The sequence below is a fragment of the Melospiza georgiana genome, chromosome 7 (assembly GCF_028018845.1).
Source record: "Melospiza georgiana isolate bMelGeo1 chromosome 7, bMelGeo1.pri, whole genome shotgun sequence".
Taxonomy (NCBI): Eukaryota; Metazoa; Chordata; class Aves; order Passeriformes; family Passerellidae; genus Melospiza; species Melospiza georgiana.
In genome coordinates, this window is record NC_080436.1 from 2,459,331 (window position 1) to 2,485,289 (window position 25,959).

At 46.4% G+C, this 25,959-nt stretch overlaps 1 protein-coding gene across 11 annotated transcripts in view; it reads right to left on the minus strand.

The window, feature by feature from the left end:
- AGAP1 (ArfGAP with GTPase domain, ankyrin repeat and PH domain 1) overlaps window positions 1-19,691 on the minus strand; it is a 335,199-nt gene extending 315,508 nt beyond the window's left edge. For all 11 annotated transcript variants that reach the window (XM_058028448.1, XM_058028445.1, XM_058028440.1 and 8 more), the window contains exon 1: window positions 19,474-19,691. In XM_058028448.1, coding sequence (XP_057884431.1) covers window positions 19,474-19,636 — 163 coding nt within the window. In that variant the 5' untranslated portion in view covers window positions 19,637-19,691. The remainder of the gene's footprint in view (window positions 1-19,473) is intronic.
- Between the last annotated feature and the right edge of the window lie 6,268 nt (window positions 19,692-25,959).

Here is a 25,959-nt window from a genome sequence, read left to right on the forward strand (position 1 = left end):
ACTCTTTGTTCAGTTATAAGCGTAAGTTGAGAACACTAATTCAGAGCTGAGTATCAGCCCCTTGGCTTGGTTCTTATACTGTATTTACCACTATTTAAAAAGAAGCATCTGAGATCCTTCCGTAGCAATTTCACTGCTCCTAGGCAAAGGTTTAATAATTATTAGCCTGATTCTGTCATTTCTGAAAAAAAATCCAAACAAACAAATAAACCCAGCCAAGTCCCAATTCATTACAGTAGTACCAGACTCCCCTAGCATTGTGACTTTTTTATTTCACTTCAGTTGCTCAAAGTCAATATAAATTCTTTTCACTGCACAGTTACTAGGCCAAAGTCAAAATGCTTTTTTCCCAGTTCAGCCACATCAGGCTGATCTTCATCTCTTTCCCAGAACTCTAATTAAGTCCTTCTCATAACTGCTCAGAGAATGCAATAAGATCCAATTTCTTTGCAATATTTATTATTGCAGTTATCATCTTGCAACAGCTACAGCCAAGTGAGCATCTGACCAAGTCCTAAAAAGTACCATTGTTTGGCTTAAAACCTTCTCCAAGTGCTGAGTCCCAATCGATGTGAGACATGACTCAAGAGTGAAGGAATTCTGCAGATCCACAAAAGTGAAACAAAAATTAGCTGTGAGTAGCAGCCAGCAGCCAAGGCAAATCGATTGCTGCTCTGATCAGCACACAGATCACAGCTCTGCCTTCTGCACAAACTGAAGGTGTCCAACTCAGTTAGGGTCTGAAAGGACACAGACTGGGGCCCTCTGCAGTGTTACAGCTCAGCCAGAAAAGAAACAGCTCTCACTGTTCACTGCTCTGCCCTGTCCATCTGGCTGTGCCCACAAACAAACCAAACCAGCCACACTTCCAGTGCCAAATGAAACATTCCCACCAGAAAACACTTCCTGTTGACAAACAAAGCATCAGCCCTTCTCACTTGCTGTGTATTTCTAGGAAATCAAGCAGCATTCTGCAGATTTGTTTGTAAAGATAATCCCTGTGAGCGATTACAGGATCAAGCTCTTGATCAGATTGAAGTGTTCAATACACACTGTCTGTCTATTTACAAACACCTGGTGATAATCCCCTGTTGTCCTAGACAGAGAGAAATAAAAACCAGTTCTGAATAGTGAGTGTTTCTTTCTAGGTAACCTGAGGAAAAACTGACCTTGAATTATACAGCAAATAATTAAAATGACCAAAGGCCCTGAGGAGCAGCACCCAGCCCTCTGCTCACCCAGACCACCCTTAAACCAGGACAAACACTGGCACCTCAGCTCCTGCCATCAGGAAAAGGATGTCATTTCCAAAGCTTTTATTCCCCTCGGTCTAGGACAACGGGGGACTATCACCAGGTGTTGGAAAACGCTCCCCCACAAAGCTGTGAGGTTCTGCAACTGCAGTAACACAGGCCATGGTTGTTTTCAGCCAGCTTTCACACTAACACTGCCAGAGCCCAAGCAGGAATTATTCAAAATTATTTTCAGACACAAACCAGTAGCAACCTGCTATATAATTCTTCACTCTGGTTCATGACAAATGAAAGTTCTAATTCTCTTAGGTAAACAGTGAATTATTGCAAACTGAAATAAGCTTTCAGTGAAGTGGTTCACTTCAGGAAAAATGCACTTGTTAGATTAATTCCTGCTAGGTTTTCATCTGGATGCAACACAGGGGTCACTCCCAACGTGCTGACCCTTGTCCCACAGGGTCAGGACTTGCATTTAATCCACATTCTGGCACAGCCACAGTGCCTGAAGCCTGCACAGCCTGGGCAATTGCCTGAAACTGCACAGAAACCCCAGGGCAAGTCAGTTGAGAACTCCTAAGCTTCAGCCACGCTGGAATTCAACACAAAACTGCTGCACAGCACCATGGCTTCTTACACATCTTGCAGGGAGTGAAAAGTCCCTTTATTTTCAGTGTTATTGAGTATGTAGCTACTAGTGGCATTTCAAGAACATAGGAGCTAAAATTAGCAGCAGCTGCATTTTAAAAAGGCCAAGGCTCCTAGCAGTAAGCCAGAATGTGTTTTCATTAAACCTCACCTAGAAATGAAGATCCAAGTCATCTGGAAGATGCTGGAGTTTAATGGGGATCAGCATTCATTACTGAATGCTGAGATGTCTCACAATGCTGATCAGTAAAGACTCACACTTGAGTGACAAAGCCACCTCTGCAGTGAGAGCTCCCTGCCACTGCCAAAGCACTGGATCTGGTGTTTTACTCACACCTCCAAGCCATTCTTCCATCTCCAGGAAAAAAATATAAAGTGGAAAATACATATTAACAACTTGAAATCTATTTTTAAACAACAACAAAAAAAAAAAGTTACACAGCTTAACTAATAGCTATCTAGCAGAAATTCAGTAACATTATATCAACAGATTTGTCTCAGATGTCTCTCATTCCCCAAAGGACACAAACTTTGTAAGAGAAAACTTCCTCCTGTTTGCATACTCTGAATATTCAAGAGTAACACATTAGAAATCAGATTGCCTTGGATTTGGCAACACTGTTCTAAATTTGCAGCTCTTCCCTCATTGCAACATTTTTCTGCAAGTTTAGATTTTAGAATTTGAGAGTATCAATATGAGAATCACAGGTTTTAGGAAAGGTTTTAGAACAAGTAGAGGGAAAGAAACTGCACAGAAATGCAGCACAGTATTTGTAGCAGACATATTACAGTTAGTGAGACCATTTATCTCCACCCAGCTCTTCTACAATTAAAAAAAATAATCTCAAGACATGATCTGAACCCTGACTATTTAGAAAATAATGTAAATGAAACTTCCAACACTCCTAGCTTTACTGTGAGTACAACAGCAAAGGAAATTCATTGATTTACCCTGAAATCCTGTGAACTGTGCATTCTGCTCACAAGCACTTGATGCTTCAAGTTCCTAACCCCTGGTATCATATCTTCAACAGAAAAGGTGAAAATTGTAAGGGTGATTGTTCAGCAATGCAGAGAACCTTTCACTAAAGCTTTGGAAGCTGTGATGCAAATTTAACCTGTACTAAAAAGCTGAAGACACGAACCCTGTTTTTCACTGCAATACAAGATGGCATTTCTGAAAAGCTGATGATGTATGTTCTGAGCAGGGTTCCTACTCTGACTGGGCTCTATCTGCACTCATCCATTATCAGACTACTCAAACACCTCAGTATCAGGTTAGCCAGGGAAAAGGAAGCATTAGGACAACATGAGAAGGCTGCTCTAGGCCAGCCCGTTAGCTTATTTTTTCATTCAATTAAATTTCCTGATAAATGTTTCCATGGAAAGTTTATATTGGCAGAATTCTCAACTCCACAGCACTCCGTGGTTTCCCAGAGCCACTGGCAGAGGAATCAGCTACAGAACCTCTGATTTTGTAGGAGGGAAGAGGGACTGAGTGAGTCAAACCTACCTGGGACTCAAGCACTCATGAACTTGGGGATAAGTAATCATTTTCTACAAAATTCCAGCTACCCAATGCAAAACTTAATTGTCTATTTTGGCCAACAGTTGCTCTTCTAAGTGCTGCAATTATCTCACCATTAAGGGATTACCACAGTCACGCATTCATTACAAAATTACTTCGATTACACCATCCAAAGCAGCCAACACCGAGCAGCATTAGCATTACATGACTTCAGGAACATGCTCCTGATTTCACTCAAACCTAGGATAGAGATTTTCCAAGTTAGAGAAATGCTCTGTTCTCCACTACAAGGGGTGTTGAGACGGTAACAAACTGTACCTTTCACCCACAAGTCTGGCAGACAACCTGACCATCCTCCAAAAAGCTCTCCACACTCAAGGTTAATCAAACGTTTGGAATGGAGATCAGGTTTCCTTTCCTCAACGTGGTTTGGGTTGGAAGGACCTTCCCTCCCAGAGAAACAGGTTTGTTAGGGCCTGGGAGTTATTTTACACTGAGGTGTTCAGCAGCAAGAGCTTGTGTGCAGCATCCTCCCCTGCTCTGCTCCTTGAGGAAAAGCACATGGAGGTGTAAGACAGCAATTCAGCAAACACAGCCCAGAGCCCTCCACCAGCAAAGTAAATTAAATATCACAGGCTCACCCACTCTTCAGCTACGCTCTCAGAGGGCCGTGAGGATCTGCATCTGTTTTTAGCAAGTTTATATTCTGCTGCTCAACTTTACCACAAGTCTTGCACATTTCTAGCATTGTTTCCAGCTAAATCCAACCTGGGAATGAAGCAGCACATCACCTCATTTTCAATTCAAGCTGAATGGAGGTTGTAGTAATTCTAAGGCACAAAGGAGCAGAGTAATATAATCCTCAGGTTACAGACTATGCTTACCTGACTAGCTTAAAGAGGCTTTACTCTGTGGGGGTTTAAAAAGAATTAAAATAAAAGCTTAATTTCCCCACCCCCCCCCCCCCCAAATCACTCTCAGCATCTTTATTTATTATTAATCAGGTCTCATCTGCTCAATACATCATTTCCATAAGATTAGCAATCAGCCACATGTTATAAGGAGACAACAAATTCTGGGTCCTTTTCTCAACATAAAGCTTCCACCTCCCCAAGAGTAAACAAAGAGCAGAAGCTCAAACAGTTTGTTGCCTTTATGCAAGTCAGCCCCTGGATGAAAAACCTGTTCCAGAGAACAGACCTGATTTTCAATCTCAGTTATTTCCATCTTGTACCACAATTTGTCAGTAGCCCTTATCTATGCCTTCTTAGGAATATCCCCCATCACCTCCCACTTGAATGCAACATAAACACAAGTAATTTGATTTACTGCTCTTTTAAAGAAATTAACACACTTGGTTTTATTTTAAACAGGTAAAAGTTAACTCCAAATTCATACATTTGCTGACAAGTGGATGTAGGATCCAAATTAAACAAGGGCCAAGCAGTTAAAAATATTTGGTTTTACATCAGCTGCTCATTATCACATAGCACACATAAATGTCTAAATATAGAAACTGGTCTGAAAGTTGGCAATCACAGGGACCAGAAGCAGAACTGGATCCAGCAAATCCCTTCACAACATTCAAGCACACCAAAGTGATAATCCAGACGCCTTCAAAATTCTCTCAAATTATGTCATTTTAGTTCCTATCTCAAAGTCTCCCAGAACAGCTGTTTGTCCTTGACTATTACAAGAATTTGGCTTCTTTTTGCTTCCAAAAGCCAACAGCCTGCAAGCACTCAAGAAGTTTGGGAGAGTAAAAGCCATGTACACTGAAGCTGCTGCATTCCAGCCACCACCTATGCTCAATGGCCTGTTTGTCCTGCTTGGAGGCAAACTGAGCAAAAAATGCTCCTTGCAAGGGAGGAAACCACTCACTATCCCGTAGCTCAAGCATATACGGCTACCTTGACCATTGAAATCCATTTTTACAGCTATTACAGCTAGGAAACAGATCTCACACTCTCTCCCCATGATGGTCACATCCCAGAGCTTCCACCTGTCCACATTCCCAAGGACATCAAACCTGAGCCCTCCATACACAGCTCCCAGCCTGTCCAAGCCCATTGCTCTTCCCTCACGTGTTTTGGGGTGCAGGCAGACACATCTCCATGTACATTTTTAGCAATTGAGTCAAGCTCCAGGGCCAGCAGCAACCACACTGGGCTTTCAGTTCCCCCTGCTCCATGTGGAATTGCTCCTGCAGTAGCTTGGCCACAGCACCCAAAACACAAAACCCACCGTGGGTGCCAAGAGATGAGCCACTGTCACCGCTACAGAGGCCACATTTTCAAGATGCTTACTGTACTATCTCCTGAGACTCAGCTTTTACATTCTGCTTTAAAAGCTGGACTAAAATTAATCTTGTCTAATTCTTTGCTTTTTTATTATTTGTGTGTGTATAGGATGGTAATACAACAACAATTTGGCAATACACAATCTAGAGGACAATTCATAATCAGCATTATCACTGCTGCTTTTCTAGACCTTTATGTAATTTCAATCAGGTATCTCCAAGTTCAAGCCCACTTGTTCTTGATTTTAGTTTTTAACTCCTGAATGTGTAAGAAGTGCCTGTTACACCCACAGGTAACAATTTTCCTCAATCCAGAGGTGATCCTGGAGATCCATCACACAACCCAGGGACCTAAGAGTAAAAGCAACAGAAACCAACCCAAACAAAGAGTCACAGGGTAGGAGAGGGATGTTCTAGTGTTCTCCACACACTATTCCCAGTAAAACCTGTACCTTAATCCCTGTCCAGGGAATACATTACCCTGAGGACAATAAGTGTCCAGTCTCTGCTGACAGACCTAGCTGGGAACAGCCTTTTTATTGATGGCATCAACTTCACAGAGACACACGCTGAAATAACAGACACAGATCATACTCAGATTTACACAACTGTGTTCATTCCTGTTTGTAGCAGATTGTTATTTTGGATTTTTTTTTTTTTTACTTATATCCTCAATGATCTTGTTTGAAAAAGATCTAATCCCATCTGTAATTGCAATTTATCCATATTTCATTTCCCTAATGTGGCATCACTCAGCAGCTTTTATCAAATATCACCACTTACCTAGCAGGCAATATTTCCACCTGCTGAGTAGAAACAGTGTGAGAGCCACACAAAAGCAGCTGCAGAATGTCAGGCAGGGAGGAGGAATGTCTCCACATGGTAACACAGGTCCCTCTGACAGCACCTTTCACTGGAGTTCAGGAAAACCAGACAACTTCTAAAACACTCCAGTGCTGCTTTCCTCCAAGATGATGGTGCTTGTATTTGAGCTTCTAGCTGGTTCAGCCTGAGCACACCACCTTATTTACATATTAATTTAAAAAATTATCATCCAAAACACCAGCAGTAGTTACCTGCATCCCTATGAATTCTGACAAAATTCATTTTCCCAATTTATCAACCAGGATTTGAAAAAGCTATTGGCCTACTTAGCAAATCAAGGGATATAAATGTGAGCTTTAATTTTAATAACATGTCATTACCTAACAACAAGTAATCCCTGAAGGGACATATTTGCACTTTTTAGGTCACTGAGGTATTTTGCCTCTTGCTGTTGACAGCCTATATTCAAATCACAGCCAAACACCTGTATTTAAATGCTTTTTGCTTCCAAATGGACTAATTTCTTTCAGCTGTCTGTAATCTCATTGCAGTGCTTGCTGTGAGAGCAAGCCAGTCAGGCTCAAATTAGAAAATTTGATATGATTAAAGTGTCTAAATCACCTTGATATATGAAGTTTGAGATAGATTAATGTTCGTTTTGTCAAACACCCACTTTAATCCAATATGTTACAGAAGCACAGCAATCCTCCCCATTCACACAGAGCAGCCAGTACAAGTCTCAGTCTGAAGAATCAGCTCCTCCCTGAAACAGCTCTTGCCTTATTTAAGAAAAGGTAAAAGTCTCTCTTCAGACTACTGCATTCCATAATCTAACATCAGGATTTTCCCTATCGGCCTGGAAATACAAAATCTCTCTGGTTTACAATAAACTTCATTGGTTTGCACAGTAAAATAGTCAAAGCACATATCCTCTACCAGCATCACAGCCAAAATACCTTCATTATCCCATCAGTGCACGAATATCTGCATTTTATCTTCCTTATGTTTTCCCACTGCAGTTTTTGCTGCACTGACATCACCAGCACCAACTCAAGGGCACACGGTGTTTTCCATTACATAAAGCTGCACAGACAGACATACTCTGCCTTCACCATACAGATAACACACAAAAACTATTACCATATAGATGACGGCAATTTTCCAGCTTAAAGGGGAGGGGAAGCATGTTCTGGAATATTTTTTCAGCTGTTGTTTAAATCCCACAAAGAACAACAACGAGACTACATGAAAGCCACTGAATTTCTCATTTAGCATTACAGTGACTAAAATGGACCAGCACTTGAATTCGGCATTTAAAGCAAAACAAGGGCCCCCAATTGTTTACATTCGTCTGCAGACCGGTTTTAAAACACATGTAATGCTCCATCCTAAAAGCTTTTGTCACATAATTTGGAGAGGATTAGCAAGTGAGCAATTAGTACCCGCAGTTCACATCAACTACCACGCCAATTAGCATCATAAATCAAACTCTGACTGAATCCTGTTATGCGGGGAGCACGATGTTCCAGTAAGCGAAGTGATCCCAGGGAGGTGATGTCTTCCTGGAAGGCACCGAGGGCTGCTGCTCAGCTCCCATCCGACTTGCGGCAGCTCTCGGGCCGTGATCGAGGCCGGTCTGCTGTCGGTACCGATCACCGGGCACCCAATGCCGACACACTCGGGGTCACACCCGGGTACTCAGCCAGCTCATGGCCAAATAGGCCGACAGCCACATCCTGCCATCCGTGAACTCACGCACTGGTGTACATCCAGATGCTCTGAAATGCCACAGCCTCATAGCGGCGAAGCTTAATTAATGCAGGTTAAAATGAGACTCTTACTTTGCATGAGAAAAACAATGAAAGGGGACTGAATGGATGAGTTGCCTCAGGGTATAGGAATCGCTTTCCCCGGCTTGTTTCTGCTCCTCCCTGCTTTCATTTACTCAGCTGCGAGGGTGGAACTACAGACTGCCATGCATGTAGCAGAACTGCCATGGAAAAACGATAAACAGCTCCAGCAAGGTCCCACCTGCACTCAGGCTGCAGCTACAGATTCTGCTGCACTCAGAACATACCGGCACAATTGTCAATTCTCACAGTCCCATCATCCGTGTCACCACCCTGGGCAGGGGCTCAGAAGCTGGCCCAGGGGCTCCCTGAGATCCTTCAACCCCAAGCCTGAACAGCAATCCAAAACTAATTCTAGGCAGGAAAACTATTACTCGGCTTTATTCACAGTGGAAAGAAAATAATCCTATTAATTCTTTAGCATGTATTGAAAATATGAACAAAGCTTTACTACAAAAGCACTTTAAACTCTGCTACATCATTGATTTTATGTTCATGACAGCAATGGTACATTATTTTCCTTCATTGTCATTATTTATTAGATTTGATAGCTGACAATTGTACCCTTGGCAGCACCACCAATAACACCTTCTGGCCAGAAACAGAGATAGTGCAATTCATGACAGAGTGATTTTTATTATCAGAATCCTCACAATCAAATACTCACATCTCTTAAGACTTTCCAAGCTATCATTCTAGTTTTAGTGCTCAACAGTGATCCAAATCAGAGATTTACAGCCCGTCTTTCTCTGTCTCCACACCTGCTCCACAGCCTGCCTCCCAGAGCAGCAGATATTAAGCTGTATGTCACTCCAGTGATAGTAAGTGCCTATCTCTGCCTTTTGATTATTTCTTAACAGGCCAAATTTGTCATGTCACATCACCTCACCTGAATATAAACACCTACCAGGCCTCTCCAGGAGCTGTGCTATGGCATAACAGTTTACTATCACCTAATAGTAATTAATGCTTTCTCTTTCCAGGTACGTCAGGACCAACTCAGTCACTGAAGCCTAACTCAGACCATTACATAAAATTTACAAAAGAAAAGACATCAGTATTCTAACCTAAGAATCCAATGGCAGCTCCATTATTCCTTACGATTCCAGCATTACTACATGGATGAAATGAGTTTCCAAGAGATCCTTTGCACCCTGCAGTCAGATCACCTCTTTGAAAGCAGCACAGGTAATTTCTTAGGCCAAGCCTATGACAAGAAGTGCCATTGGTTCCTGCCATAAATTGGCTTTATGGATTTCTTGGCTGCATTCGTGTGCTACAGCTGCCACAGGAAGGCTGAGGGATGACCTGATTTTTGCCTTGGAGACATGAAAATTACTATAAACGTTCAAGCCACCTCAAGGAATTTCACTGAATTAGTAATTCTGGCTGTAACAGTATAGAAAGCAGGTGGGAAAAGGGCCATTCCATCAATTTGCACTTGCTAACCTAGTTCAAAGCAGCAGATTTAAACTGCAAAGCCACAATCATTTTTCTGCTTTGAGAACCCTCCTAGATCCTTTCCACAATGCATTTACATAGCTCTAAAACTACCCTCCCTAAGTTTCCAGGCAAGCCTATTTTAGATTGTTTCCTGGACCTGGACATGTATTTCAACTTCGTGTTTATCAATCCATCCACAGCCTTAGACACTTCAATCACCTCCTCACCTCCCTAGTTATGGAGCATTTCCCTGAGTTTGGCTGCTGTACCTTTGAGGAAATTCACTGCTGGATGAAAAACAGCAGCTGTCCAAACACTGTCTGACTTGCACAGCAAGGTCACCCTCCAGAACCACAGGATCTCCTGAGCTGGAGTAATCCTGATCCACAAGGATCATTGATCCAGCCCCTGGCCCTGCACAGACACCCAACAATCCCACCCTGGGCATCCCTGGGAGCATTGTCCAAACCCTCCTTGGGCTCTGGCAGCCTTGAGGCTGTGCCCATTTCCTGCCAGCAACCTCTGGGGGAGAACCTTTTCCTAAAATCCAACCTCAACACCCCCAACGCAGCTTCGAGCTGTTAGAGATGCTCTAACAAAGGGTTCCACAGATACTGGGGAGAATTTAGGGGCTGTTGTGGTGTGCTGTAATGTCCCATTTTGGCCTTCCAGGTCATTTCCCCAGGTGTGCCTATACCTCTCTCCCTTCCCCCTTGCCCCCATGCTGAGTGAGTCCTGTCAATCAGGCTGAACGTTCCAGCAAGGCGTCTATAATTTCCAGCTGCCTTCTCCAGTGCCATAACCAGAGGGAGGAGGAGTGACACAGCCAGGCAGTGTCTGTGGCAGGGTTTGTGGCATCAGGGCTGGGTTACACAGATGCAGCAGGTTCCAGTGTGAGAGATCCTTATCTTTGTTTGAGCTTCTCATGCTCCGGACAGCAGCCAGGACGCCTGGCTTTTTGGTATCTCAGCAACTGTGCTCTCCAGAGGAAATATGCTAAAAGCATGGCACTGGAATGCCCAGACAGCAATCACTTAAATGGATCCTATTTAACCTGGCAAGTGCTGCTGTGTCTGAGTTAACCCCTCGTGTGCCAGGAGCTGTCTGCATCGCTCGGGCAACATCCCAGCTCGGGTGTCTGGCACATGAATTTGGAGATGGCCAGTGGACAAATGAGGAGTTTTCTGCCTCGTTAGAATCACCTTGGACTTTAAAGCTTTAGTGTTGAAGAGATGTTACTTCTCCTATTTTTCTTTTTTCCCCCCTATTGGAAAAGGGCTCCCAATATTCCCAGTTAGATTGTGCCTGGGCCAGTCTGACCCTCGCTGCTGGGCCAAAGGCAGCAACTGCGGCGTGTCACCCCAGAGATACCTCGGCTTGCTGGAGATTGCAGCTGGGCACTGAACAAGTCCAGGCTTGTAAGGAACCCCGTTTACCTCAGGAGGATAGCTTCAGGCGATGGTGAAGAGAAAAAGGAGAGGATTCTGCTGGAGGGTTTAATGTCCAGAGGTTTATTCCATGGTTACAGAGGTCTGAACGTGAGCAACTGCTCCAACAGAATAAGTGACTGCATGCTCTGATCACCTTTTAAGCTCAGGGACAGGGGGAGGGCAGGTACAGGTGAGCCACCAACCAGGTGAGAGGGGCAGGGTCTCAGGGGAAGATGACACCCAGACAGGCCAATGACCTCTGGGCATAGGGGCATCCTTTGAACTTGGCCAACCACAGTGGTAGAATTAATAAGGAATTTACTGAAAGGAACAACATCTGTGGTTTTAGTTTAATAGAAAATGTAAGCACTACCAAGTCGAGGTTTGGAGTTAAGTCATGCTCAGCATTGATTTGGTCTAAGCTATAAACAGTTCCTCAATCCCTTTAAAACAATGAAAAAAAAAAATTAAAATGTAAGCTTCTCACAGACAAACACAAAGCAATCCACACAAAGCTATAGATTCAATTCCAGTGCTCCCCAGAGTCCTTTTGCTTGCCCGTACCTTTCTTTGGGATAAAAGGGGAAATTACCAAACAAAGTCACTGCCTCACCATTGGGTTTACATTCATTATCCAACTATGTAAACTAGTAAAGCTACAAAGGAAACACTGAAATTACATCTTTCACACCGATCAACCCTGTGGTTTCAGCTCTGGCTTCCTGAAGTGGTTAACTGAAGCTCATTTAAGCAGTAAGAAAGAAAAGTGAAAGAACAAGTCATTCTCTGGTTTAGAAATGCACCACTATCTTAACACCCTGTCATCTGTACCACTATGCAGGCTCCAAATAGATTAGTCAGGATCCTGAAATTGCATTAATGAGGCTGAATGTGCACATACTGATTAAGTAACACATCTGCTTCTACCCACTTAAGAAAAAAAATGATTAAATACTTCCAGAGGGCTTTGGAATTGCCAGCTGCCCACAATGGACTCACCAGCACCAAGGAAACCTGACATCCTCACCATTTCCACCTTGGAACTAAAATTTAAAACAAACTTTCTAAGAAATCACAGATGCCTGGTAGCCAAAACACATCTAAGCAAGACATGACCTTATTTCTAACATGGATCACCAGATTTATGCTGCATTTATAACCTTAGCACAATTACAAGAGAAGCACAAACCAACTGCAAACAACTTCAGATCAAAACCTACTAGGAAGTAGTTGAAAAGTCTCTCCTTACAGACACTAGGTTCAAATCACCCTCCTTTTCAGCCTCCATTGGTACAGAAATCACAAAAGTCAAACATCAAAAATCAGCAGCATCCCAACTTGTCCACATCTGGCACTGTCTTTGCTCTGTTTCATGGTGTGAGGACAGACAGGCACACAAAAGAGAAGCTGAGCCACAGTTCTCCCTCAGTGCAGGTGACTCAAAGTACAAACAGTGCTTGAAGGCAGTCAAGGACAAAAACTAATATAACAGAAGACAAATCGCTTACCCCCACAGACATCAGGATTATCACAACTATTGAATATACCACTTGCTGTCTCAGAACAGAAAACTTCATCCACTGTAGATTACTAAGCAATCACTTTGGATTTGTTCCACAACTGATAGAAAGCCGTGTGTATGAAGGTCACACAGAAAACCCCTCACATAAAAACTGACAATTGCAGAAAGGGATGTTTGAAATGCACTGTCAGCAAAGGGTCACACAGTTGAGATGCAACTGAGTTCTGAGATTTTTCTGGAGCTTATACTACCTTTTCTTCTAAGATTTGCTAAAAATATCAACACTACCATTCACCTTGCTCACTGGAAAGGACAAAACCAATCCCAGTGGTGACACAGTGAGAACAGAGTATTCCTGAAGTCTGGGGAGTCGCCCAACTGCCTGGAACTAATCCAAGCCTCTCTCATTAGCCAAAAAGAGTGTGGGATTTTTTAATTTCACTTATAACTGTAAGGCTGCAGTATGTTTGCAAGTGCATCCCTTAAATACTAGCAACGAATGACGTAACTGAGGTGGGGATACAAGGTTTCACAGCACGATCAAAGATACAAACCCATTCCTTCAGGTGGCAAAGTTAAGGCTGCTCCAAGTGCTGGGAAAGAAGCACTTCTCCTAATTGGCAGCCAAGTCCTGTGAAGACACTTAGCCTGAGCACCGCTGTCACCTCCTGAAACCACAACTGCCATTTGTTAGTGCTCAGTACAATGGAGAACACAAACACAGCTCCCAAAGTGTTCCCTTCTCCCAAGAGCTGAGCAAAAGCAAATGCAATGTGCTGCCTGCTGCTGCACTGCCGAGTGCCCCTCTTAGGGAGCAGGACTCATTGGCCAATTTCAACAGAAATAAAAACAGTGGTGTGTATACACAGCAGCACGAACCCTTGTAGCAGCATTGCTGCCTGCTGCTTTCCGCTAATCCCCCAAAGCAAACGGTGGAGAAGGCCCGGCACACTCCCTGAAACTCCAAAGCCATCAGCTGATCCACAGCAGGTCTCCTTCTGTGCCCCGGGGAAAGGAGTTATCCTCGCAGTTAATGGTGCAAGGCTTTCCTCTTGATCTGCAAGCCTCCCGCGCTTGCTCAGAAGCAGCTGATATTTAATCATGCAGCTTTTGCAGAGAACAGCAGTGAAGCATGTAATTTAAAGCCAGAATAAGACATTCCAGGAACTTCAGACACAACTATCAAACCTAGTTTTTAGTTTGCCCTGCAAGTACAGTTAATATCACACACTTGAATCTTCTCATTTACCTACACGCTCGAGTCTGACATCTTCAGCATTAAAAAGAAATAGCTTTCATTTGCATGTGAGCCACACAAACAGCACAACGTGCTGCATCTCACCAACTGCTTCACACTGGAGGTCTACAGACAACAAGAGTCGATCACAGAATGGTTTGGTTTGGAAAGGACCTTTGAGATCATCCAGTTCCACCCCCTGCCATGGGCAGGGACTATCCCACTGTCCCAGTTGCTCCCAGCCCTGTCCAGTCTGGCCCTGGGCACTGCCAGGGATCCGGGGCAGCCACAGCTGCTCTGGGCACCTGTGCAGAGCCTCAGCACCCTCAGAGTGTTCTCTGAGGCAGGTTAACAGCTCAGGGCACAATCAGCACAAAAGGGCATTAGGAGACTGTTCCCAGCACGCTGCCCTGGCTGTGACAGGAAACCATCCTCACCCAAGTCCGTGCAAGCTCAGAATGCACTTGGATACACTCACCAGCTCTGTGGGCAGATTCCCCACCCTGGATTGAATCCCCCAGCAAACCAACACGACCAGCACACTGCCATGCTCAGCTGTGCTCAGCCAGCAATCTGAAACAAGATGGCTCTTGGGAGAATCAGACTGAGCTGTCCAATGGCACAGTCTGAGCCACAGTTCCAACATGCGAACGTAACAAAAGCACAAAGAGGCCAGTTGCTACTATGGTTTCTGGATGCAATTGTTTCATGTGGTATCTGGGTGTTTCTCCAGCTTTGGCCAGTGATGCCTAAAGAGCTGAACTACGCCACCATTCCCCTGATGTACTGAAATAATGTAACAAGTACCCAGAGACTGCCACAATGGTCTGGGCTGGAAGGGACCTTAAAGCCCATCCCATCCCACCCCTGCCACGGCAGGGACACCTCCCACTGTCCCAGGCTGCTGCAAGCCCTGCCCAAGCTGGCCTGGAACAGCTGTATTTCCCTAGGGAGAACAATGCCTTGGCAGCACATGCATTTTGCAGTAACTTGTCTCAGCCTTCAGCAGCAGCACAAGTGCTCAGACACAAGCGCTGCCTCAACTGAGACCGGGTACAACTCCTGCTGTAGCGCTGCTCCCAACAGACCCAGTGCCAGCATCCTGGGCTGCAGAGTTGGAGCTACAACAATCAGATGCCTCCAAGGCTCAGGGACTTCAGGGGTTTTAGCTGCACCCTGAATTACTTTCTTTTCAGCAAACAGTACTTTTTAAAGTGACCAGAAGGAAAAAAATAAAGCAAGGTTTGTACCTTCTCCCATTTTCTCCCACCCGCACACTTGCCAGTGTATCTTTGCACTGCCTTGAGCAAGTTATTTCCAATGTACAATCTCATTTCCCCTAAGACTTCCAGCATTACTTCACAATCACTTAATAATCATCATTTCAAAATTAAAATTTACACTTACAACATGCTTTTAAAAATTTTACTTTTAACAGAAAAACTAGAATAAAGATGCTCTGGAACACAGCAATTCATACCTACATGATGCCTGGTATGGTATTCTTACCAATTAAAGCAATAATTTCCCCTTAAATAAATAAATAAAAGCTATTTGAGATGCTCAACACCTGCTGCATCACCATGTTAGTACTAATATATTAATATTTTATAGACTATTAATAATGTGTACATCATCTTGGCTAAAGCGTTTTAAAGTCTTTTTATGAAGCATTAAAAATTAGATTTTTCACCATCTTTCCTTGGTTTTCCATCTTGCTAAAGTTTACAAAAACATAGTGTAGTCTGAGCCTGGATGGTGAGAAACTGGAACTGACACATTCAGCTGTCACCACACCTTGGAACCTCAGGATATTTGCAGTACCCCAAAGACCACTGAAGGCAATCCAGATTTTCTCTCCCTGTTTCTAAGCACACATCATCCTTGGTACAAGGAATGTTTAATGTTGACCAAGCAGTGGTGCAGTGAACTACAGAACGTGGGAAGGCAGATTTGACTATGGTAAAGCCTGTGTAACAGACTAATAATATTAATTACACTGTCATTAAACTAATAGGACAGTCTAATTTACTCTAAAACTGATTGGCTACCTAACATTTATAGAACTTTATACAAAAAAAATACAGAATAAATGCTGTTCCACTGTTGGCTCTGCAACTGTGAGACATGCAAGAACCCGGGAGCAGCCTACTTCTATTTCAGCACCTTTATCCACTGAGGAAAAACTAATGAACCATTATCACCCAGAACTGCTTTATCCAGTATCACATGTAACTTAGAATAACACAAGGCAAGAAATCTCCGTGCAAAAAAAGCAAGGACAAATCAATTCAGGACCCAGGTGAGCACTTACTCCCTTCATATTAGACAGCACTCTTGCACTTGAATATAAACAACTGCTGCTGAAGGGAGAATTTGAATTTCAGGTTATTTCAACAGTCTTTGGTCCAGCAAGCATGCCCAGACACCCCTATGGGCTCCAAATGTAAAAAGGAAGAGGGTTCACACTGCCAATAAAACCTGAAGTTTTATTGAGTGGCACTGGAAAGACAGTGCCACTCTACATAGGAAAGAAAACTCCAGGAATCAGTAATAGGAACTCCACTTCACTGAAAGTCCCAAATTGCTTAAAATTCCAAGCATGTTCCTCTCCAGAGCTGTCATCCCTCTCCTGAGCAGGAGAGCATTAAATGAGCAGTTCAAGGAGCACATGTAGGTTGGAGCTGGTGTTTAAAGCAGCCTGCACTTAACAAGACTGCTCTCTTCTCTTTCCAGGGCACAGCTCTCCTTGCAGTGGAAGGAGCTCTTCCAGGAAGTCACTCGGTATTTTCTCACAGCAGCCGCACGCCAACCACACCACAAGTCCTGTCAGTGAACCTCAAGCACCCTGAGGTTAAAAAGATTTTGTGATTTGGGGAGTTATCAGCCCAACACTAAGCTCTGTGCAGCAAAACTGGAAGGCAACCACCACAAGCCAAATGTCTGTTGCTCCTGCATGCAACACATGGCACTGCCACACGGATTTACAGGCTGCTACCAGTGAGAAAGAGTTAGCTACAGGAGGTTTACAACAAAATACAGCCTGGTGGAGCTGCAATCCAAAGGGGCGAGGAGTTGTTGTTTACCTCTAACTCTGTAACTATTCCATTTTGAAATATTTAAGAGCTAGCTGAAGAGCCCTCAGAAGACATACAATACACTCATTTTCAAGATAAATCGTTCCCAGCTATCAGAGCTGCTGCTCTCATGACTCAGTGTCCAATAAAAGTTAGACAGCAAATTATCTGTGAAGGTTTTACTCATCCTCTCAGCTCTTGAAACATGTTTTTAGACTGCTATTTTGGTTTTCAAGTCTTTGTGATTGACAAACGAGCTGAGGCACAGTTAGGTAACAGAAATCATTAATACATGAAAAGACTATCACGTGCTAAGGAGATAACTCCATCCAGTGCTCCACATCCTCCTGCCACTTCCACACCAGCCTGGCACCTCACTGGAGCCCGAGCATCTTATTCACAAACACATTTATGCCTCAGAAACATGTATTAATTACCACTGGAAATACACTCTGCTGCAGGCATCATCCATCGCAGGGGAATGCAACCAGCAGCAGCACGGAGAAGGGGACAGTGCCTCCCACCAGGTGTACTGATGAGCTTTAAACTCCTCAGGAGAGGAAAGAAAAGGCAAAGCACCCTCAGGAGGGGACAGCCCCACGCCATAATCTCAGCAGTGACTGGTAAGGCAGAGAACGTGCACAAATCTGCAGCACACACTTGGTGTGAGTTGGGGAGCTCTGCAATGAGTGACAGGCACTGCCAGCCTCCCCTCACAGCACACCAACCCCAAAATGTGAGCTGCCAGAACCAGCATCTGCCTGCTCGAGCTCCTCTGCTCCAGAGGCACACAAATAAATCTTTCAGGCAGCAACCTCAATAGCAGCTTTTCCATCGGGACTTTTGGATTACACATCACTCAAAGAGCAGCTAGGCCACCAACACAAGTGGGTTTTAGGCAGCTCTGTCTCAGCTGCTGTACATCACACTCTGCTACCTTGAATCCCTTCCAAAACGGCGACAGGATACTCCAGTTGGAAAAGCACACGATGTGAAGCTCAGCAAGTTATCGAGCAAAATAAGCCATAAATTTCTCCACAAAATACACATTCCTAGCCAATACCGTTTGCTCTTTTTAACTCCAGCAACAGTAAAGAAAAAATATCTGCAGACTTCCCTAGGCTGGTGATTTCTTTCCTTTATTTTGTGCATCCTAAGCAGTTCAAGCCTCTGTAGTGCTCCTGCGGGGATAGACGCACATAAATCTAAGCTTAGAGGGCTGTTATCTCCATCTTGCCTCCCGACCTGTTTTCACACTACTGCACAGACCGACACCGCTCTGTAGCCCAGCTGCACGTCTTGTTTACCCGCTTCACACCACCAAACCACAGCCCCACTCTGTCTCCATCACATGCTGCAGGGAGCGCCGGAGAAAATTTCATTTTCCCGAACCCTTCCGCCGGCAAAGCGAGCATCACCCTTCCCACTGCACCCCAGCCCGAAGGAACACGCTGCTCTCCCGCACAGCAGCAGTGCACGAGTAGCAGAACAACTTCTAAACCCCACAAATCCCAACAGAGGGAACAGCCGAGGAAATGATGGGGACCAAGCGGGAACACCTCCGGCTCCCTGAAAACGAGGGGTGGAGGAAGGAAGGGCAGGCAGCCCGGAGAGGAGAGGCGGCTGCTCCCCACGACCCGCGGGCCGGGGGGCACGGGGGGTGCAGTGCAAGGGGCTGGGGGAGATGGAGGCAAGTGGGGAGCAGCACCATGGGCCTGGGAGATGAGGGGGAGCAGGGCCATGGAGGAGGCGGAGCGGCGGGGACAGGGCTATACACGGGGTGGCAATGGTGGGGGGGAAGAAGGGGAGCGGGGAGGGAGGGGTAAGAAACAGAGCCGTGGGCTGGGGGAGGATGGATAAACAGAGCCGTGGTCTTGGGGAGGGCTGAGAGGGGATGGATAAACAGAGCCGTGGTCTTGGAGAAGGGACGGGGGGGTGGATGAACAGAGCCATGCGCTGGGGGAGGCTAGAGACGGAGAACAGGACTGGCAGACGTTTGGTGCGGGGGAGCAGAGCAGCGGGCTGGGGGAGGCTTTCGGGGCGCAGGGCCACGGCCAGGGGAGGCTTTGGGGGGGCACAGCACCATGGCCTGGGGAGGCTTTGGGGGAGCACAGCACCATGGCCTGGGGAGGCTTTGGGGGAGCGCAGCACCATGGCCTGGGGAGGATTTGGCGGAGCACAGCACCATGGCCTGGGGAGGTTTTGGCGGAGCACAGCACCATGGCCTGGGGAGGTTTTGGGGGAGCGCAGGGCCATGGCCTGGGGAGGTTTTGGGGGATGCAGGGCCAGGGGGGTTGGGGGAGGTTTTGGGGCACCCCTCGCCGCTCGCTGCCTCTCCCGGCCGTGCCGGGGCCGCCGTCTCACCTTCGATGGCGATGACATGCTCGCGGATCTGGTTCTGCAGCACGGGCTCCTCCACCCGCTCCAGCAGCTCGTAGATGGAGTAGATGTTGGGGTGCACCGACTCGAAGCGCTGGATCTCGGCCCGGATGGCTGCCGAGTTCGCCAGCTGCTGCTGGTAGTTCATGGCGCGGCCGCTCCGCTCCGGCCCCTTCGCGCCGAGACCCCCGGGCGGCGGCGGGGGCGAGCCCGGGCCGCCGCCGCCGCCTCACTCACCGGACACCCCCCCGCGCCCCGTGCCGGGCCGGCAGCAGCGCCTTGGCCTCGCAGCGCGCTGTCACTTCACGACGGCGGCGGCGGGGCGGGGCAGGGCCGCCCCCGGCCCCATGGAGGGAGGGAGGAAGGACCCGCTCCCGGTCGCGGTCCTGCTCCGCCGGTCGCGGTCCCGCCGCCTCCTCAGCCCCTCACGGCTCCCGGTCCTGCCGCCGCCGCCGCCCCCGGCGCGCGCGCCCCCCCAGCCAATGGCCGGGCCCCCCCCGGCAGGCGCGCGCCCCCGCGGCAGCCAATGGTCGGGGCCCCGCCGCGGCCTCGCGCCCTCCCGCGCGCTCGCCCCGCGTCCTTCCCCGCTTAGCCCCGCTTCACGCTGGCGCAGGCCACGCCTCCTCCCGGCGACGTCACCGCGCAGGCCCCGCACTGCCCCGCCCTCGGGCACGCTGGGAAATGTAGTCCGGGAGGGAGGCGCTGAGGGAGGGTCGGGCTGGCGCCGCTCCCGTCCCCTCAGGGACGCCGGACCCGGCCCGGTCCCGCTTTCAGGAACGGCCGGCAGCGCTCACCCCGCAGGGAGGGATGGGGCCCCTCGCCGTGAGTCCGGCCCCCGCAGCCGCTGGAGCCCTGAAAGTGATGAAAGTGGGAGTTAGTGCCCAGTCCGCCATTCACGCCTGGAATGTCAGCCCCAGCCCTGGAAGGGCTCCAGGCCAGGTTGGACACTGGGGCTTGGAGCAGCCTGGGATAGTGGAAGCTGTCCCTGGAACGGCAGGGATGGAATGGGATGATCCTTAAGGTTCCTTCCAGCTGAAACTGCCCTATAATTCTATGGCTTGTCACAAATATTTGTCTCGTGGAGTAATGAAGCAGTGTTGGCATGACACAAACAGGGTTATTTGCAATATTGCCAGCTGTGCTCTGTCAGCCCCTGACCTCAATTAATCCATTTTTGGGATCGATACTCTATGGATCTAAGCTCCAAAGCTGTGAAACGTGGAGCAAACTTTGCTGTAGGAAACAGCATAAGGACAACTTGGTATAGGATAGCCCCAGGAAAACTGTATCCATCCATTCTAGTGACATATACCACAGGAAGGAAAAGAGTTATTCCGATAACTTCCCCCCCAAAATATCTTTATTTGGGCATAGAGCTCTGGCCTGGGGTGGAATGAGGTGAGCTTTATGTCCCTTCCAAGCCAAACTGCTCCTGATGTGATGGTTTGCACCAAAAAAGAAAGAACTATAGAGGTGCCAAATCAAGCTGTGATATGGGATTGAGTCCTTGGATGCTGCTGGGACTGGAGCTTCCTCAGCCGTGGTCGATGTCTGCTGCAGGAATTGTCTTCTGCTCATCTGAACAGTTCAGGGGCATTCTGCCATAGATGCCTGTGTCTTCTTCCCTCCTCCTTCTCAGCAGAATTTGGTATCATTTTTATCACCTTTCTCGTTTTTATTTTCTAATCCTAGGAGGAAATTCTTGAGTGGATAAAGAAAGAAATTTAAAACTTAGGAAGAATATAGCCCCCTTTCCACTGGTGAGTGCCACTCAGGGCATTAATAATGCTGATGAAAACTTGTGCAACATAAGAGGATTTTTGCTTTCATTTGCCTTAAACTGTTTGAATAAGCTAAATGTATGTAGAAATCTGGATGAAAGCTGCAATTCTCCCCTTTTCCTCCCTCTAGCCTGATCTGGAGCAGAGGCACTACCTCACATTGTGTCTCAGAAAATGCCAAAACAAGCAGCAGAGCCAAGAGTCAGGCAACAGCCTCTGCTGTATGTGGGGCTGATTGTTTCCACTGCTGCCATATGCTTTGTGTTCTTCCAGCTCTAAAATTCATGGAAAACAACTCCCAGAGTAGTCTCAGCTGTAAATGAATGCAGCTACTGCACACAAATAACTGAAGCATTAAAACCCTGTGTTAATAGAAAGCCTTTTTGTGATATTTTCATCTCTAGTCCTCCCATGAAGCCTTTGCTACCCTGATTTTTTTTACTACATAATAGCTTTTGTGTAAGCTTTGTAAAATCACAGCAAAATATAAGCTACTATTGCAGCTTACATAGATTTCTTGAGGAAGAAGGCTTTAACAATAAATATTTTGCTTTTGCTTGCAGCTGAGGTTGGCCTGAAATGCTGCTGGTGGTGCACAGGGAGATGCTGGATCCCTCTCTTTGCTCTCAGAGGTCTGGCTTCCAAAGTGTTCCACCAACCTTTAGTGTGAGCTGGCAGAGAGTGACTGGGGCAGCTCTGCTGAGAGCAGTGAGGAATTCAGGTTTGTTTTTCTTTGCTCTAGCGTGGGCACTTCACAGCTTTTTGGGCTCTGGCTTTGTCCAAGGCAAGGTGAGCGTGCTCCTCTGGAGAGGTGATGAAGCTCAGCCAATCTCACAGGTATGGAGGGGCTGCAAGTGCAGCAGGCAGAGTGGTCCCAGTGGGGGTCACCCTGCTGGCACTGGCTTTCCTTGCTGAGGGTGAAAACTTGCCAGGGGTGAGGCTTCCCACCGCTCTCCTCCACGCAGCTGGTTGTGTGCTGGAACAAAGTTCCATCTGTGCTGGCTTCCTCCTCCTCCTCCTCCCCATCTGGCACATCCACTCGGTGCCCTGCCTACAGAGAGCCAGCCTGGGTGGGTTCCTTCTGCTCCTGGTGCCTCATTCCTGGAGGTACCAGGAGCTGGAAAGCAGCACTGAATCACTGCCCCAAACACTCCCATCTCCCATCACATGGCAGGGCTTATCTTCTTCCTGCTGTGCCCACCAAACCAAACCCCACAGAGAGTGGGGGAAAGAATTTGGGGGAGTCACAATTGATGCACTTGGACTCAAGGCATAGGAACAGTGACATTTTCCTTTTGGAACTGAGCCTGACATGTGCACCTTAATGGAAACATCCCAAAAGTTCCACAGAGATGTTGCAGCCAGGGTTCATGAGCCATTAAGGTGATGTTTCAGCACAGATCTTGGAAATGGAGAACTCTGGTGGAATTTCATTTCAACCCTGCCCGCACCTTCCCCTAATGCTTTGTTGGGATGTGGAGGAGCTTTCCTGGCTGCTGAAATGGGAATTAGGCAGCACTAGCTTGCAGTTACTAATCCAGTAGCTGAAATGTTGATTGGAGGAAAAAAAAAATGTCTAAAAGGTGTTCAAGCATCCTATCCTGATCTGTGCCTGAATTTAACATAAATTAAACATCACAGACAGCTTGGCACAGGGACTGCATTGTGGGCCTAACAGGAAAGGGATTAACTGAAAAAGCTGAGAGCATAAGGACTCCTGCACCATCCAGGGGATGTCATAAGAGAAATCTCAGCTGATGGTTGTCAGCAACATTTCACATGCCTGGGACTCTTTCTGTGTCTGCTTGTCACTGACATCTTTCCATAAAAATCTTTTCTTTAGGATTTTTCTCCCTTCTGAGAAGCTGTGGCCTCAGCAACAAAACGTAAAACAGTGGTTATCTGCTGCTGTGGAATGCAACAGGTGGATCCGTGATTGGTCTCCTGGGGATGTTTGGATTTACTGACCACTCACAGCAGAGCTGGGTCTCGCTCTCTGCTGAGACACAGAACTTTGTTATTCATTCTTTTCTTTTCTTAGCTTAGCTAGCCTTCTGAGAACTTTTCTCTCTATTTCTTTTAATATAGTTATAATGTAATATTTATCATAAAATAATAAGCCTTCTGAACATGAAGTCAACATTCTCATCTCTCTCTTCATCCTGCAACCCTTGTGACCACTGTAACATCTGCTGACAATCTTAAAGCCTGGCTGTTTCTGGGATGGCTGTTGGTGTGAGCAGTGTTTTGTTTAATAGGCAGGGAGTGCCTGGAAAAACACAGCAGACAGAGTGTTAGAGATGCATCTTTGTGCCTATACTACTGATATTGCTGTGGAGATTGAAGTCAAACCCATATGAAAAACAGATATGGAAACATCAAGTTTTCCTGAATGATCTTCACTGTAATTTTCAGTGAATATGAAAATTTAAATAGGTTAAGCTTCCTCTCCTAACAAATTGGGATGAAATTCTGTTATTTTACTGGGTAAATATTTGGGTCAGTCAGTTACTATTAGAGAGTGATTAGATTGCTCAAGAGGCTTTGAAACAAATGTAACTAATGAATTAACCTCATTCAGGGAGTGTGAAATCTGTTCCAGGAGAAATGCCAACTAGTTCAAACAATCCTAATTATGGAGCAGCAACAACAAGCGGCTGTGGGAGATGCAGCTCATTCCCCAGTGCTCCTGTCAGACCTGGGGAAATGCTGCTCTCTACCCAACCTGCCTGGAAAAAGGTGCCATGGCAAAAGCAACCTGCATTTCTGGAGGTGGGAGCACAGATCCAATCCCTGCTGCAAGGTCAAATTGTCCTGCTGAAGGGGTCTGCTAATCAGAAGTGAGCCACACACCAGCTGCAGAACAGGGAACTAGCAATAACTCTGTGTGTTCACCATATGGGGAAAGGAATCTGAGAGTCACTTCTCAATTCTAGCCCCAGGGACTTGGATTTCCACTAACCTGGAACTTTCTGAAATGTTAAAATGAACCATCTTTTAAACTGCCTGAGTTTTGGCTCCTTGTTGATCAAAGTTTCACTGTAAAACCATTTACAGCATTTGCAGATTTGCACAACTACTATCTTCATGAAACCAAAGCCACTGCTCAGATCTGGAGTTGTGCTGTGGCTTTGATCAGGCTGCTGATGGTCTGTGCTCCAGCTTTAAGTTGTTTTCAGTGAAAATAAATGGCTTCTTCACACAAGGCAGGTTTTAGGTGCTAAGTTCTACCCAAGCTATCCAAAGCTTAGACAGCTTAATTGCAGCAAAGACTCAACTCACATACAATAAAAAAAAATTGTTCAATTGGTACCCCTGAGTCAGGGCTCAGCTAACATCCTGAATTTTATAGCAGAGCAAACCCAGTGACAGCTTCATATGCCAGCTCCAAGATACTCAGCACTTTATTGAGCTCTTATCATGGCTAAATATGATTACACTGAAAGTGTCTCTAAGCTTGTTGCTGTTGTCACTTCCTTGACAGAGAATCAATATTTGATTCGCCACATAATTCCATGTTAAGCTCAGGTCTCACTTCAGCTGTGGCATGCTGACAGGGCTTGAAAAGTTGTGGAATATTGTAGGCTCAGTTGTTACCTTGGAACTTTCAGACACAGGCTATTGATTTAATGCAGGAAAACCATGGGAGAGGTCACTCTGGATTAGTTCAAGCTCATCTTTTAGAACAATTGCCTTAATATTTAATAATATGTTCTATACATAAAGCTGTGACATCCAGTGGTAAGGAATTAAGAAACAGGATAAAAATTGATACAGTAAAGTCAAAACAAGTAGATCTGGCAAAAGCCTTGCTGGTGGAGGTCCCACATGACTTATTTTAAGAGCATGACATTGGCCAACTGGCTAACCCAGCACTGCCTGAAATGCAGGTTTTTGGTGACAGATTGCACAGTTTAAATAGCAACTTGAAATCATTCCTCTGGTAAGAAAACAAAACCTTTTCTTAGGTGTTAAGAGGAGTGTGAGCTATTACTGATCAGTGAAGGAATGCAAAAGAGCATGAAAACAAAGCTGAGGATGGTAGTCAGGGCTGGTCATGGTGCTTCCCTACATTTCAGGTGAGAAATCCAGTTCTTTTTGCCTTTGAGACTTGTGCAGGTGAGTGCAGACATCACAAAACCAGCCAGCAGTAGCTGTAGCTTCTTAGAATCCAAGGATCATTTCAGTTGGAAAAGACCTCCAAGATCAAGTCCAGCCTTTGGCTGTCACAAGCCCAGAGCTTTGAGTGCCACATCCAGACATTCCTTGGACACCTCCAGTGATGGGGACTCCACCTGGGCAGCCCCTCCAATCCCTGAGCACCCTTTCCATGGAGAAATTCCTGCTGTGCCCACCCTGAGCCTGCCCTGGCCCAGCCTGAGGCCGTTCCCTCTGCTCCTGTCCCTGTGCACCCCGGCTGTCCCCTCCTGTCAGGAGCTGTGCAGAGCCACAAGGGCCCCCTGAGCCTCCTTTGCTCCAGGCTGAGCCCCTGCCCAGCTCCCTCAGCCCCTCCTGGGGCTCCATTCCCTACCCTGGCCATTCTCCAGTGTCCCCTCAGTGTCCCTCTGGCCGTGAGTGCCCAGAACCGGCCCCAGCCCTGGAGAGGCCTCAGCAGGGCCAGCCCTGGGGACAATCCCTGCCCTGGGCCTGATGGCCATGGAGAAGAGAGTAACAGGCACTCTGCTACAGC